The 14,240-nt window shown below is 41.6% G+C and overlaps 1 protein-coding gene across 2 annotated transcripts; it reads left to right on the top strand.

Moving 5' to 3' along the window:
* The first annotated feature begins 763 nt into the window (after positions 1-763).
* LOC119657572 (xaa-Pro aminopeptidase ApepP) lies at positions 764-13,827 on the top strand. Of its 2 annotated transcripts, XM_038064537.1 has the most exons (13): positions 771-921; positions 986-1,206; positions 1,281-1,401; positions 11,395-11,563; positions 11,629-11,760; positions 11,900-12,100; positions 12,155-12,351; positions 12,414-12,685; positions 12,740-12,889; positions 12,955-13,084; positions 13,142-13,319; positions 13,375-13,553; positions 13,616-13,827. In XM_038064537.1, exons 2-13 carry the CDS (start codon positions 1,082-1,084, stop codon positions 13,730-13,732), a joined length of 1,971 nt encoding a protein of 656 aa, XP_037920465.1. In that variant the 5' UTR covers positions 771-921; positions 986-1,081; the 3' UTR covers positions 13,733-13,827. The 2 variants fall into 2 exon arrangements, with proteins under 2 accessions (XP_037920466.1, XP_037920465.1); XM_038064538.1 differs by lacking the exon at positions 986-1,206 and having other exon boundaries at positions 764-921; positions 13,616-13,748.
* Positions 13,828-14,240: the final 413 nt, after the last annotated feature.

Below are 14,240 nucleotides of genomic sequence, written 5' to 3'. Positions count from 1 at the left end.
GGGCTGATAGCATTGACTCGAGATATTTAAATCGCTCAGTTCTTTCAATGGCGGTAACCTGCCTAGAACTGAGCGATTTAAATATCTCGGGTCAATGCTATAAGCCAATGGGGGACTTCGTTATGCTCCTCACATAGGGAAACACAAAACCTTTTATACATGAAGCGTCAAGCTTCCGGTTTCCCGACTTGTTTCAATTGAAATTGTTGGAATAACGAATGAAAATCAAAAAGTTAGTTGCACATTTTCGAATAATAATTAAATTTTCAATTGTTGCAACTGAATGAATTAATTAATTGTTAGTCGGAATTAACTTTTGCACAACACTATGGGCCACAAAAATATGTTACCCAACTTTTAACCCGAATCCACAGTAACGGTTCAAGTAATGTCACGAACCTTCCATAAGTCTGACCAGCACGCCCTCAAACCTAGCAAATTTTCTTATCAGAATATTTCTGCATGTATTCGTTGAGTTCCCCAGAAGAGAACCATTCACAGGCTTACATGCCGCATGATTACAGTATCCGCCGGAAGGTGGCGCCCAAGTTTAACGAAGATTAGGTTCCACAAATATTGCCCCGCTCCATGAAGCATGAATAAGTTTCTTATTATCTTATTCTTATTATTCTTATTATCTTTGGCCAATTTCTAATTCGAAAGATGTCGCTATTTAGCCAATAATTCCAGTAATCATAGATAATAGGACATTGTCCTGGGCCAGAAAGCAGTTCCGAACCAGTTAAAGCTAACGCCACGGTGTGAATTGCTGTTTTGGCTGCATTTACAGGACAATTTGCGAAAGCTCTTACATATCAAACGGTCATCCGCTGTCACCTTTTGTTTGACAGTCAACTGTGTATTTTGATAGAATTCAGATCAGCTTTGGCTGCTTTGTCATCCACGTCAGTTCTACAGGAGGTAAATCACTTGGTTTTAATATTTCAAATTCTTCGCCTAATTGAATTGTAATTAACGCGTTAAGCCATAGAACAGATAACGACATATCTTGCAATTTATCGAATAACTCTGGTCACCACGGCTGTGGTGTTTCCCGTGATAGCGACCAGTTTGCCGAGATATGGTCTCCTTATCGCAGCTCCAATTGCTCAGTAGGGCATTATCGCAATTATCGGTTCAATGGAGTGCAAAGCTTCCCAGTCGCGGTGTCCATTGTCTCAGTACACTTTGCAACAAACAGTCGCCGTAAGGAAAACTTAGCGGACACTATTTGAATTAATCAGCATATTTTGCTCTCATTTTCTCGGTGCCAACGGTAGTGGGTGCGATATGAAAGACACCACGGTCACGCTGACCCGACTACGGGAGCTGCTGAAGAAACCACCAGGATACGACCTCAGCCTATCCGCCTACATTATTCCGTCCGATGATGCTCACCAGGTAAGCCTAAGTTCTTGTTCCGTAGAAAGTATAAATACTTGTTTAGCACTTCGCTTTCCTCTGATCATGTGAAGCTGCGACACCTTTCGATGTGAGATAAGTCTCGGTTATTTATGACTTGTGATTACAGAAACGGTTGCTAACGCCCAGTTAGTGCATTGTATTTGTTTTTCTCCTGAAACTAGATGGATATCTAATCAACTACAATAGTCTTTAGATTTTTTCCAGTCGATTAAGTCTTTATACACATCCATACGTGGTAAACACAAAAACCAGATCAACTTTCCTTAATAGAGCAGTGTTAGCATTTGGCATTAGGAGTCTGTTCGGAGAAGATATTCGACTTACACCCGTCTCCCAAAAGCATTGGTAAGCGAGGCAGCCAATGTTGCAGGTGCCTTTCCCTTATATTCACAATGAGTGCAACAACTTTACAAATTTACACATTCGTACGTAGTAACTGCTAACACGGCATCATTTGCAGTAATTGCGAAAGATTCTTAGCTAGAAATCGAAAAAAAGGTTAATCAAATTTGCCATTTTTAGCGTGATCTTGTACCCAATATTTCAACTGAAAAGAAAAAGGCGATTTTTCCTTTTTTGGCCACAATTAGCTTTATTTAAACAATTGATGATCTCCGAAATCAAAATTGAAAAGTAATTGTTTCTTTTTCCAATAATTAATCAAGTTGAGAAACCAGGACACTTCAAGTATAAAAGGTTTTGTGCCTTTGTTATATGAGGAATTTTCAATAAATGCTTGCCCAGCTAAAAATTCAAAACGTTCTTTCCCGTATTTCCAATGGAGACATCATTATTATGTCCATCCTATATAAAAAGCTCTGTGAGGCGGGGTTGAGAATACACACAAAGTCTTCCGTGCTTCTCGTAAAAGACGACTAAAAGGGACAGAAATCTGTGGGTTATCAATCTTCAAGATAGGGTAAAATCAATCACCCGATGTTCTTTTGCTGTACTTTTTTTTAATGAAAAACGGTTAAATCGGGTGATCTGGCCGGCCAGTGCAAATCACCAAAACGAGGGATTAAGCGACCCGGTAGTACTTGCTTCAGAATATCGGTTGTGGCTCGAGCAGTTGTTTGCCAATCACAATTCATCGAATTGAGGAAGAAAAACTCCGTGATCATGGCTCTGTAGCGCGGTCCGTCCACAGTCGTCGTTTGGCTCGCGGCGTTCTCAAAGAAAAATGGCCCGATGACTCCTTTAGAATGTATCATATAACAGCACACCATAGAGTAACTTTGTCGGTGATACACGGATTTTCGATGCCCCAGAAAGGACTCCTCAGAATGCTCGCTTTCTCCAACTTGAACGAGAATTTCAACGATATAAACTGGACATTCCCCTAAGCGAAATAACATGGAGAGCTCGCGTCTTGAGAGTGACAACTGGAGGGCTATTTGCGTATTTCCTGCTCTTGCGAAAATATTAGCTACAATCATACTGGAAGGCATCAACGAACACCTCGAAACTCTGATCGATAGGGCGCAGGCTGGCTTACGCTCTGGATCCTCCTGTACCGCTCATAGGGTTGTAAAGATTCCAGGGTGAAACGTGGATTGGTGCCCATGATGGAGCATAAAAGCCGAGATACGGTTCCTGAACCAACACCAACAGCCCTACTACCAAACCCTATCTTCACCTCCACGTGGTGGCCGCTGGGAGCTGTTTCTCTGCAAACGAAGGAAGATGATGGCAAATCTTCCGTGCCTAAAAACGAAGTGGAGAAACTCTTGGAATAGGGCCATCAGTTTCACCATCTTTTCATCGACTTTAAGGCCGCCTATGATAACATCCCCAAGGTAAAACTGTACACGGCCATGAGAGAATTCGGTATCCCGACGAAATTGATAAAACTAACTAGGCTGACCCTGACCGCTGGGCAAGGCCAAATAAAAGTAGCAGAATCATTCTTGAAACCATTCAACATCAACAACGATCTAAGAACAGGGGATACTCTATAATACGTCCTCTTTAACCTGGCCCTGGAAAAAGTGATCCGCGATGCAGATGTTAATGCAAGAGGCATCATTCTCTTCAAGTCCACCCAACTACTAATCTACGCTGATGATGTTGACATTATGGAAAGAATAACCCAAGATGTACAGTCTACCTTTATCCAGATCGAGCAAGCGGCGCGAGATTTTAGGCTGCACATTAATGAAGGCAAGATGAAGCCCATGGTGGCAACGTCAACGCCAAAAACCAAAGGACCAACAACATCGAATCATACTAATCAAACGAGAATAATAAAAATAGGAAACTACAACTTTAAGACCGTTGATAATTTATCCTATATAAGGTCGAAAATCCCAACAGATAACAGCTATGACGGGCACAGTTGTTAGATGCCAACAGAGTCTATTTCAGCCTACAAAAATTGTTTGGCTTGAAAGGTCTTACCATAGGGTCAAAGTTCTTACTGTACAAGGCAATGATCCTGCCAGTATTTATGTACTCCTCGGAGACCTGGGTTCTTAGCAAGAATAAGTGCGAACTTTTGGCCCCGTTCGAGAGAAGAATCCTCCGAAGAATTTTTGGCACTCTACAAGAAGATGGTTGATTCCGTAGCCTATATAGTCACGAAATCTATTACCGATACAATGACGGTCTGGTTAACGATAAAATCCGGCTCAATAGTTGCGATGGGCGGGTCTAAGATGGAATGATGGCGTAGGCGAGGATGGCAGACAGCCGGAATGTCTGGAGTTCCTTACTAAGGCAGGCCTAGACCGGATACCGGTTTTTGCGCCGTTGATGATCCTCCTGTACCAACCAAATCCCTTCGGATCATTGTCAAACAATGTGCGAAGTTTAAATCACCAATCCACATGCTGCTCATCAATTTCAAAAAGGCTTTCGACACTTTGACTCTATGGTGAGACGTTTCGAACGGAACAGTTTTTGCAAGCTAAATTAGGCTCTATTAGGTGCCAACAGCGGGGTGCAATTTTGTCGTCGTAGCCGTTATCGCCTGTGATTCCAACGATTTCAAAGTTGTATTCTCCTGTCTTTATTGTTCTGAGTAGACGAGTGGCGGCAACAAGCTGGTATTTAACGTTGATCTGGCGTAGCCTCTTACCTGGTAAGAAGTCAATAATAAACAGGCTATGAAATGGTATACCGTATTTGTGGAAAAATGACATCGGTCATTGTACCCCTTCACGTCCTGGACTTTAGGCGATTACAGAAGTCTAAATGTCCAGACGATTCCAAACTAATATTCCATATTTTCTCGACCTGGTACTTAATCAAGATATATCACCAAATCCCTGTAGCTACCGAAGGCATTTCGAACCCGACAAATACATACCTTTCGGATTATTTGAGTTCACTAGGATGGCTTTTATATTGTGCAGTACGGAGCAAACCTAAGCATTTAGGCCACTTCGAGTACATTTTTCAATATCCCCTTGAAGCCGGCCCAACGTTGAGAAATACAAATTCTTACAACCGCAGGTGAGATTCCTCGGCCACCTGATTACCCCTGAAGGCATCCAATCAGGCCCAATCAAAGTGCAATCGATTTCAAACTTCCCGCTTCCGAAAACTGTTAAAACTAATAAGGGGGCATGTTAAATTTTCACCGTTGTGTCTTACCCAAACCAGCCTACCATCAGTGGATCCTTAATGCCTACTTGAAGACCCAAGACTCTCGCCTGGTTGTGTCGTATCAAGGTGTCCAGGCGGTTGAGACTACTGCTATACTTCTAGCATTCCCTTAGCAAGATGCACCACTAGCCGTATTCGTCGATGCCTCAGACATTGCCGTAGGTGTTGTTTTTTACCAAAAAGGAAACCAAACCTGACACCCGTTAAACTTTTCCTCCTAACAATTGAATCCCCCTCAACGGAACTACAGATCGTAAGTTATTAGCCACGTACCTCGCAATTAAATACTTCTGGTATTCCTTTGAAAGTAGGCCGTTCATAGTCATCACGAACCATAAGCCACTCACGTTTACTTTCACACAAAAGCCTGACAAAACGTGCCCCGCCCACTTCGGCACTTCGGAAAGGATAACGTAGTTGCCGACGCTCTGTCCCGTATTGCAGAGGTCAACATCTCCGCCACCAACGACTTTCCGACAATCGCGTAGGCGCACAAGAATGACGCAGTTCTTCAGGACCTCAAGATCAACTCCAAATACATATTTGGGGAGTTTCTTATTTTCAACTCGACGTCTGGTATATATTGACATAAGACAAGGAACCAAGACCATGTATTCCGCAAATATATAATACTCGTTGGCGCAAGATTTCAATTGGATCCGCGCTTTGAAGCATGCTAGAGCATTCATTCAAGACCGTAACGGCTCGCTAAACAACCACGGTGCACTGTAGGAGGTAATGTACTCAGTATTGCGCTCACTCAAGCGTACTGAAGTCGACAAATATCTGATATTTTTTCACGATACAAACCTCTCTGTCACCAGTGAGATATGAACCGCAATCTTCCACTGCGAAAGTCTAGCGCTCTAACTACTAAGTCATCCGGAATAGAGTAGATAGAAACGTCAAATTATTCATAATCATTATTTTACAATGAATTTGGATGCATTCATTCAGTTTAGCGATGTTTCTTCACAGCACCAAAGACTTTTCCACTGGACTAGAGACCTTCATGTACATTAAGCTTTATTAAGTCTTTAAACAAAGCTGTTGTATTTCAATTTTCATATAAAAGTCGTCTGCAATCTGATTTTGTCAGACATGTCCTCCATTTACCACATTGACCACGACTTTATCTTATCAGTTTTTTAATGCGTTAAAGTAGGTCAGACAAATATTTTACTATTTAGCCTTTGATTACAAGTAATTTACAACGGGACTAGCCAATAGCTGTTGCTGGTGTAATCATGGCTAACTGTCCACTATAATAGAATTTTATTTTAGCATGCAGAATTCTATCGCCGAATGGGGTATTCTCAACGCATATGATTTTCACAGTATGAAAAACATCTGTGTTGCATTCGAGAAATATTCTACTAAAATGAAGACCTGAGATGATATAAACTGCTCAACAACCGGTATCCGATCTAGGCCTACCTTAGTAAGAAACACAAGATATCCCGGTTTTGTGCCGAAATCCACCAATTCGATATCCCTAAAAGCTGTCTGTCGTCCTGGCCTCTGCCATCGCGCCAGCTGTGGTAGGGCCTCTCACGTCTCCTTTTTCTACCATAGATAGTGCCCTGATAGACTTTCCGGGCTGTAACGCCCTCACCCATACGGATCATCATCGAGGGGGCCAAAAATTCTTCTGAGGATTCTCCTTTTAAACGCATCCAAGAATTCGCAATTTTTCTTGCTAAGAACCCAAGTCTCCGAGGAATATATGGAGCCCGGTAAGATCATTTTCTTGTACATTAAGACCTTTAATGGTGAGGCCTTTTGAGTGAAACAGATGTGTAAACTGAAATAGGCTCTGTTGGCAACCAACAAACGGGCACAGATTTCATTCTCAAAGCTGTTAGCGGTGGCTATATTTGACCCTAGATAGGAGAAATTATCAACGATCAAAGTTGTATTCCTTATGTATTCTTTCGACGTATTTTTATTATTCTCATTTGACCAGTCTCATTTGATGCTGTTGGTGATTTTTCGTGTTGACGTTGCCACTATGTACTACTCCGTCTTGTCTTCATTAAAGTACATCCCTAAATCCCGCGCCGTCTGGTCACTCTGGATGAAATTAGACTGTACAGCTGTGATAGTTTTTCCCATAATGTCAATATCGTCAGCATAGGCCAATAGTTGGGTGGACTTGAAGAGGATGGTGCGCCTCGTATTAACATCAGCATCACAGATGACTTTTTCCAGGCCTAGATAAAAGAAGATGCACGATAAGGCATTTTCTTATCTTAGACCGTTACTGGTGCGGAATGGTTTCAACAGTGATCCTGCTACTTTTATGTGTCTTCGCGCATGGTCAGGTCCAGCCTAATTAGTCTTATCAATTTAATCGACATAACAAAATCCCTAATGGCCATTCACAAATTCACTGGATACGTTAAATACCATACGTTGTGAAGATGAGGGACAAAATAAGATGATATAAATTGTCTCTGGACCTTCATGTACATTAAGCTTTATTAAATCTCCAAAGAGAGCTGTTATATTTCAATTTTAATATAAAAGGCGCCTGCGAAATCGTTTTATCAGACATGTCCTCCATTTTCCACATTGACTACCGCTTTATCTTATCAGCTTTTTGATGCGTAATAGGTCCCGAAATTAATTTGTTGGAAGAAACATTTTGCTCTTTAGCCTTTGATTATAAGTAATTTAAAACGGAACTAACCAACATCGGTTACTGGTATAATCATGGATAATCTTCGACTACAATGGTATTTTTTTTAGCACCAACGCGGGGTAGTCTCAACGCATATAATATCCATAGTATGAAAAACAAATTCTCTCACCTGAATTGCATCCGAGGATTATTCAATTTATATATCGGCAAAATTTGATAATATATTTGACTGCCATTTACCCCTTTGTGGGGTATAGCGTTACCTGAAATCGAGATGCTCGCACTCTTCTTCTACTGTTCTGCGCCAAGAGCCCTTGAGCCGACCCACTCGTCGGTCATCTTGAGAGATTCCTCTGAATGGCGTAACCCGCAATTCAATTGTCGCACCTCCAAGATTTTGCCTCGGTGAAGTACGTGACATTTTCCGCCAGCATATTTCGCTCTGATAATAGCTATTATTTTATTCGGAATGTCCCTCCTGTAGCGTAGGGCACTCCAGATAAACTCTCTACTTACGCTGTCGAAAGCTCTATAGAAATCGATAAAGAGCAGGTGCAGCGAAGATCTAAACTCTGCGCACTGTTCCAAAATGTTGGGAAGGGTGTTGATATGGTCAATGCAGGAGGATCTGGAGCGAAAACCAGTCTGCTCTTTGTCGATAAGCTTTTAAGATGTTCTTTGATGCGTTTCAGGATTAATTTAGCCATTATCTTCGCGACGGGGGGGAGCACGAAGATACCCCTCAATAGTGATATTCAAAACGGGTCCCTTTCTGTGGGATCTTGGCGATCATCGCCTTCTTTCACTCTCTGGAAAGGCCTAGGATTCACAAGATTTCCGTACGAATGGAAGCAGCAGATTCGCAACAACTACAGGTGTAGCAATAAATAACTCTGTGGGGAGACATTCATTCATGGCCGAAATGATTTCTCTTCTGCTTGGAGTCTGTATCCGTACGTTACGGTGACTAACTATTTGATCCACAAGCGGAGGAACCTCCCCGGATGTAATACGGTTAAGGACTCTGGTGAAGTGTTGTTTTCACCTCTACAGTTGTTCATCATCGTGGATGAGAATTCGGCCGTTGGCGTCCTTCACAGAAGATTTGCACATGCAAGCTTTTTCGTGATGTGGTATACATTTCTGAAATCATTGTGATCTGCGGCATCTTCTGCTTCCCTGACCAGCGCAATAGCAAATTCTCTGTTTACACGTCGTACACTACGTTGAATTTCTCGGGATTTGGCTCGATATCGGAATTCCAGCGAGCAAAGGAACTTTCAACCCTTTCCGCTCATCGATCCGCTTCCACGATTCCGCAGTCAGCCAGATCTTATGACGTGGCCGACGACCTATGTAGTACCCGTGAGAAGAGCACTTTTAATGGCGGCCCAATGTCATTGATATTCCCAAGCGGGTTACTCAGTATATCTGCGGTTCGATCAACAAGATACAGGGTGCGGCAGCATAACTTCCTTTTTTCAAAACTCAATAAAAACTATTGTATGCATCGCAAAATATTTATTTATTTTTTATAATGTAGGTACATGTCTAAAGTTTTTATTTACATTGTTTTGAAGATCAAATCTGTTAGGTGGCGTCCCCCATTCTCCATACATTGCGTAAACCGATTTCTGGCGTTTGTCATGACTCTTGTTAGCATAGCAGGTGTTATGTTGGCAATTTCTTCTTGGATGTTGGTCTTCAAATCTTGTAGGGTTCTTGGACGGTTCACATAAACACGGGATTTCAAAAAACCCCATAGAAAAAAATCACAAGGGGACAGATCGGGAGAGCGTGCCGGCCATTCCAAATCGCCTCTAATTGAGATAAGGCGCTCTGGAAAGTGTTCCCTCAAAACAGCCATCGATGCTCTTGAAGTGTGTGCTGTTGTACCGTCTTCTTGGAACCAAGTGTCCCCCAAATCCAAATTTTCTAGCCGTGGGAAAAAAAAATTCTGTAGCATGTTTACATACCGGTCCGAATTCACTGTCACTGTAACCTCATTTTCCTCAAAAAACCAGGGACCAATAATTCCAGCTGAGGAAATTGCACACCACACTGTGACTTTGGGTGAATACAAAGGCTTTTGATGCAATTCTCGAGGGTTGGTGTCAGCCCAGTAGCGCTGAAAATGGGCTTCATCGCTGAAAAAACAATAGCACCCTCGGGAACGACATCAAGAAGAAGCTTACACGCGTTCATCCGAGAATTGAAGTCACGTTCTGAAAGTTCCTGCACTATCGCCATCTTATAGGGATGCAAATGAAGATCATCACGAAGAATTCTTCTCACAGAACGATCGGATAGTCCAAGGGCAGATGCGTGTTTGCGCGGAGAACGCCGTGGCGATCGCAACATTGACGCTCTCACTGCTTCAATGCTCTCAGGTGATCTAACGGGCCAGTTCTTCCTTTTGTCGCACTTGCAGTTTGTCTGAATGTAGTGACCCATGTAACAATTGATTAGCGGTCTGGGACGGGAGCCAACGGGGCTAAATTAAAGCGATTCCGAAATGCACGCTGTGTTGCAATAACCGAACATCCGCTTGAAAAGTAAACCTCAACGGCGAGGTTTACTTTTCACGGGAAAAGTAAACGCATGATGGCGACTGAACCGTGTCGGGACAAAACTTTACAGTATCCCCTCTTGAACGAGACCACTAGCCCTCCATTATGACATCAACTAACTGAGTGGCGCGCATTTTAAAAAAGGAAGTTATGCTGCCGCACCCTGTACAAGGCCAGAAATATTAAACACCCCTAGAAAATGTTGATACATTAAAAAGTACAAATTATTCTTACAAACGCTTTGGATACAACCTAGGCCAATACCATACATGTAAAATAAAACAACATGAAGCTTTTTATGATGATTAGCCCAACATCTGAGAGGTGAAGCTCAAAACAGGCTCAAACAGACGTCTAGAGAGAATAGCATTGTCTTTAGATGTTAGATTAGTCGGCCAAGTCCCCAGATGTGAACCCCATCGAACATCTTTGGGTCATCCTAAAGCATAAAGTGAGGAGGCATAGCATTACATCTAAAACTACTAAAAAACGGTCTATTCCACGAAAGCGCCAATTTTCGAAGCTAATATAGGAATATAACGTAAATGATAGCTACTGTAATAAAGGCCAAGGTTGGAGCAACAAAATAATAATAATATTGTATGAATTATACAACACAATCGATTAAATCCCTACAAGAGTTTTTACGCTAAAGAACTAAAAGACGTAAAATATAGAGTGCCTAACATTTATGACCAAAGCTGTAGCTCTCCCACTGTCGAGCGACAGCTGGGTCATACAAGCGGTTGATGTTGAACTTAGGGGTCACAGCTCCCCTCCCTGCGCGAAGTGGCGGATGCAACATGCAAACAAACGTAAGCAATCATCAGTTGGTGATATCTTTCAAGGTCGATGTTGAAGAGAGCGCGCTTTGCAGTATCCGTCAGAACCAGCCCGACATCAGATTCACGTCTGCTATCAATTGGCTTTCCATAGTACAAAAGCCCGCAAGATGGAGATGAGCATCCTCTAGAGTCCCACTATCTTACTTCACTTACATCACATTATCGAGGAGTGTGCGTACATTCCAGAAACCAATCATAAAACCAACTAAACAATGATCACTTGTTCCTGCTTTCTTCAGAAAACACTTGAGCTAATCTACAACGCTTCTCTTTTAACACAGCATTTACCTTCTACTTTTAGAGCGAATATATTTCTGCGCATGATGAACGTCGCGCTTTTATATCAGGATTTGATGGATCAGCTGGAACTGCTCTAGTTACAACAGACAATGCCCTTTTGTGGACAGATGGGCGGTATTATCAACAAGCACAAAAGCAATTGGATAAAAACTGGACTCTTATGAAAGATGGTAATAGTAACACGCTTGTAGATGACTGGAAGAGGAACTAATTGAACGTATGTGGCGTTTTTTAGGCCTACCTGACACTCCAACAATTGGAAACTGGCTGATCAAAAATTTGCCTCCAGGTAGTCGTATTGGATTTGATCCCCGTTTAATTTCACATCGTGTTTGGAAACCGACGCATAAAAGTTTGACGGGACATGGTGAGTTAGCTTCTAATCAATTCCTTAAATTTAAAAAATTCTAAATTGTTTAAAGAAACAATGGACACATCAAAATGTTAATTTTTTGTGGTACAAATGAGAAATTTATCTGTCTTCATACTTTTTTTTGTTAACTTAGACTGCGAGTTCGTTCCAATCGACACCGACTTAGTTGACTTAGTTTGGGACAACCAACCCCGCGCACCAGTCAAACCAGTTATAACCCTACCTACTTCTATCACTGGCAAAACCATAAAAGATAAAGTCACCGAAATTCGAAAGGAGATGGCTGAAAAGGAAACTGAGGCCTTGGTCGTTAGTGCCTTAGATGAAGTTGCTTGTAAGTGAAGCAATGAATATATTCGTTTTAGATCCTCCCGAATTTCAATTGCAGGGCTCATGAATGCACGCGGATCTGACATTGATTACAACCCCGTATTCTTGGCATATCTAATTATAACCAAGAATGAAATCTATCTCTTCATTGACCAAGAGAAACTGCCATCAAACTTCAACGACCACTTAGAGGCAAATGAAGTTAAAGTCAATATTGCTGGTTATAACGAGATATCAACGGTGCTTAAAAAAATTGTATGTAGTTTGTTGAAATCCCCATTCAGGTGGATTAACAATGTTTTGTGGAACAATTCTAGGTATTGGAGGGTAAAGAACGAATTTGGATTGCTCCTACGTCAAGTTACTATCTTACGTCGATGGTTCCCAAACGGAAAATTCACCTAGAAATTACTCCAATCGCGGTCATGAAGGCATTAAAGAACGCTATCGAAGCAGAAGGAATGGTAAACTCACACATTCGTGATGGTGTGGCTTTATGCAAATATTTTGCTTGGTTGGAGAAAGCTTTAAACGATGGGGAGGAAGTTGACGAAATTTCAGGAGCTACGAAACTGGAAATGTTTCGATCGTAAGTTTAGTGACATAAGTAGGTTCCTAACCTTATTAAATTGAAAATATCCAGCCAGCAAGAACATTACATGGGTTTGAGCTTTACCACAATCAGTGCATCGGGACCAAATGGATCAGTTATTCATTATCATCCTATGCCAGAGACAAACAGGAAAATCACTCGTAACGAGGTCTATTTGTGCGATTCTGGCGGCCAGTACAAGTAAGTGTTAAAATTAGAACGTTGAAAAGGGATGCCTTTCTTTACAAACGGTTAATATGCTTCAGAGATGGAACAACTGATGTTACCAGGACCATTCACTTTGGCGAACCAACTGAGTTTCAGAAAATATCTTATACACGCGTGCTGATGGGACAATTGACTCTGGGAGCAACCATTTTTCCAAAGAAGGTCAAAGTAAAGTGATTTAAAAATCGAAATTCCCAGTTTCTACTAATATGGTTATAATACTAGGGTCAAGTATTGGACACTCTAGCAAGAAAAGCTTTATGGGATTATGGACTCGACTATGGACACGGAACTGGCCATGGAATTGGACATTTCCTTAATGTCCACGAAGGTCCGATGGGCATCGGAATCAGACCTTATCCCGATGACCCTGGTTTACAAGAGAACATGTTCATTTCCAATGGTACTGCTACTCATTATTGGTAGTTACCCTACCGCTAATCATATATTTATTTTAGAACCGGGATACTACCAAGTTGGCGAATTCGGAATACGTATTGAAGACATTGTACAAGTAGTTCCTGCTGAGACAGCATCGCACGATTTCTCGGGCCGTGGAGCACTTACTTTCAAAACAATTACGATGTGCCCGAAACAAACGAAAATGGTAAAGAAAGAGCTTATGAGTGCAGAACAGGTGAGTTTGTTAGCGTTTCGCTACTATCAATAGGCTCCAATTTTATCATCTATACTTTTCAGGTTAAGCTGCTAAATGATTATAATGAGCTTGTTTGGGAAACTCTGAGTCCTATTCTAAAGAAGGAAAACGACACCCTCACTTTACAGTGGCTCGAACGTGAATGCAAGGCTATCTAAATCGAAGACTACTTCTGAAAAATCGTGTCATTAGGAAGAAATATTAAGTCTGTTGATATTTTTTATAAATACACTTTGTTTATTTTGCAACTCAATGAGTGTTTTTAACTTTTTAATTTAATTCAGTAAATTTTGTCATGTGCGTGCTACACTAATTACGGTGAAGGTCACGATGACTTTAGTCGGATGAATGACGGGATTTTGCCTCTGTCGCCAACGGTATCACTAAATTGCCTTTGTGTTTATTTCTAAATAGGTTCCTTCTCGCTTGACTTTTTTTCTGTCATACTTAGTTCGCAGGCTTTGGCTGTAGTGACAAATTGCTATATGTGGTTTTGACCGTGAGATTAAGAAGTGGCAATGCAGCAATTTATTTTCACATAGATTGAAACATGTTGTACACTTCCGTAGTCCATTTTTGGCATTGGGAATTTCCCGAACAGTTTAAAACTAGTTGAAATACCGGAAGCGGGACGCGCAAAATCCGAAGGACCTAGAAAGGCGATCT

This window comes from Hermetia illucens, chromosome 5, assembly GCF_905115235.1.
Source record: "Hermetia illucens chromosome 5, iHerIll2.2.curated.20191125, whole genome shotgun sequence".
NCBI lineage: Eukaryota > Metazoa > Arthropoda > Insecta > Diptera > Stratiomyidae > Hermetia > Hermetia illucens.
This window is presented reverse-complemented; position numbering and strand designations above follow the sequence as displayed.

Coding starts and splice junctions, on each gene's coding strand:
- LOC119657572 (XM_038064537.1), top strand. CDS start 1,082: ATGGTCTCCTTATCGCAGCTCCAATTGCTCAGTAGGGCATTATCGCAA. Junction 12,101..12,154: donor TGCCTTAGATGAAGTTGCTT/GTAAGTGAAGCA, acceptor TTTCAATTGCAG/GGCTCATGAATGCACGCGGA. Junction 13,085..13,141: donor TTTTTCCAAAGAAGGTCAAA/GTAAAGTGATTT, acceptor TTATAATACTAG/GGTCAAGTATTGGACACTCT.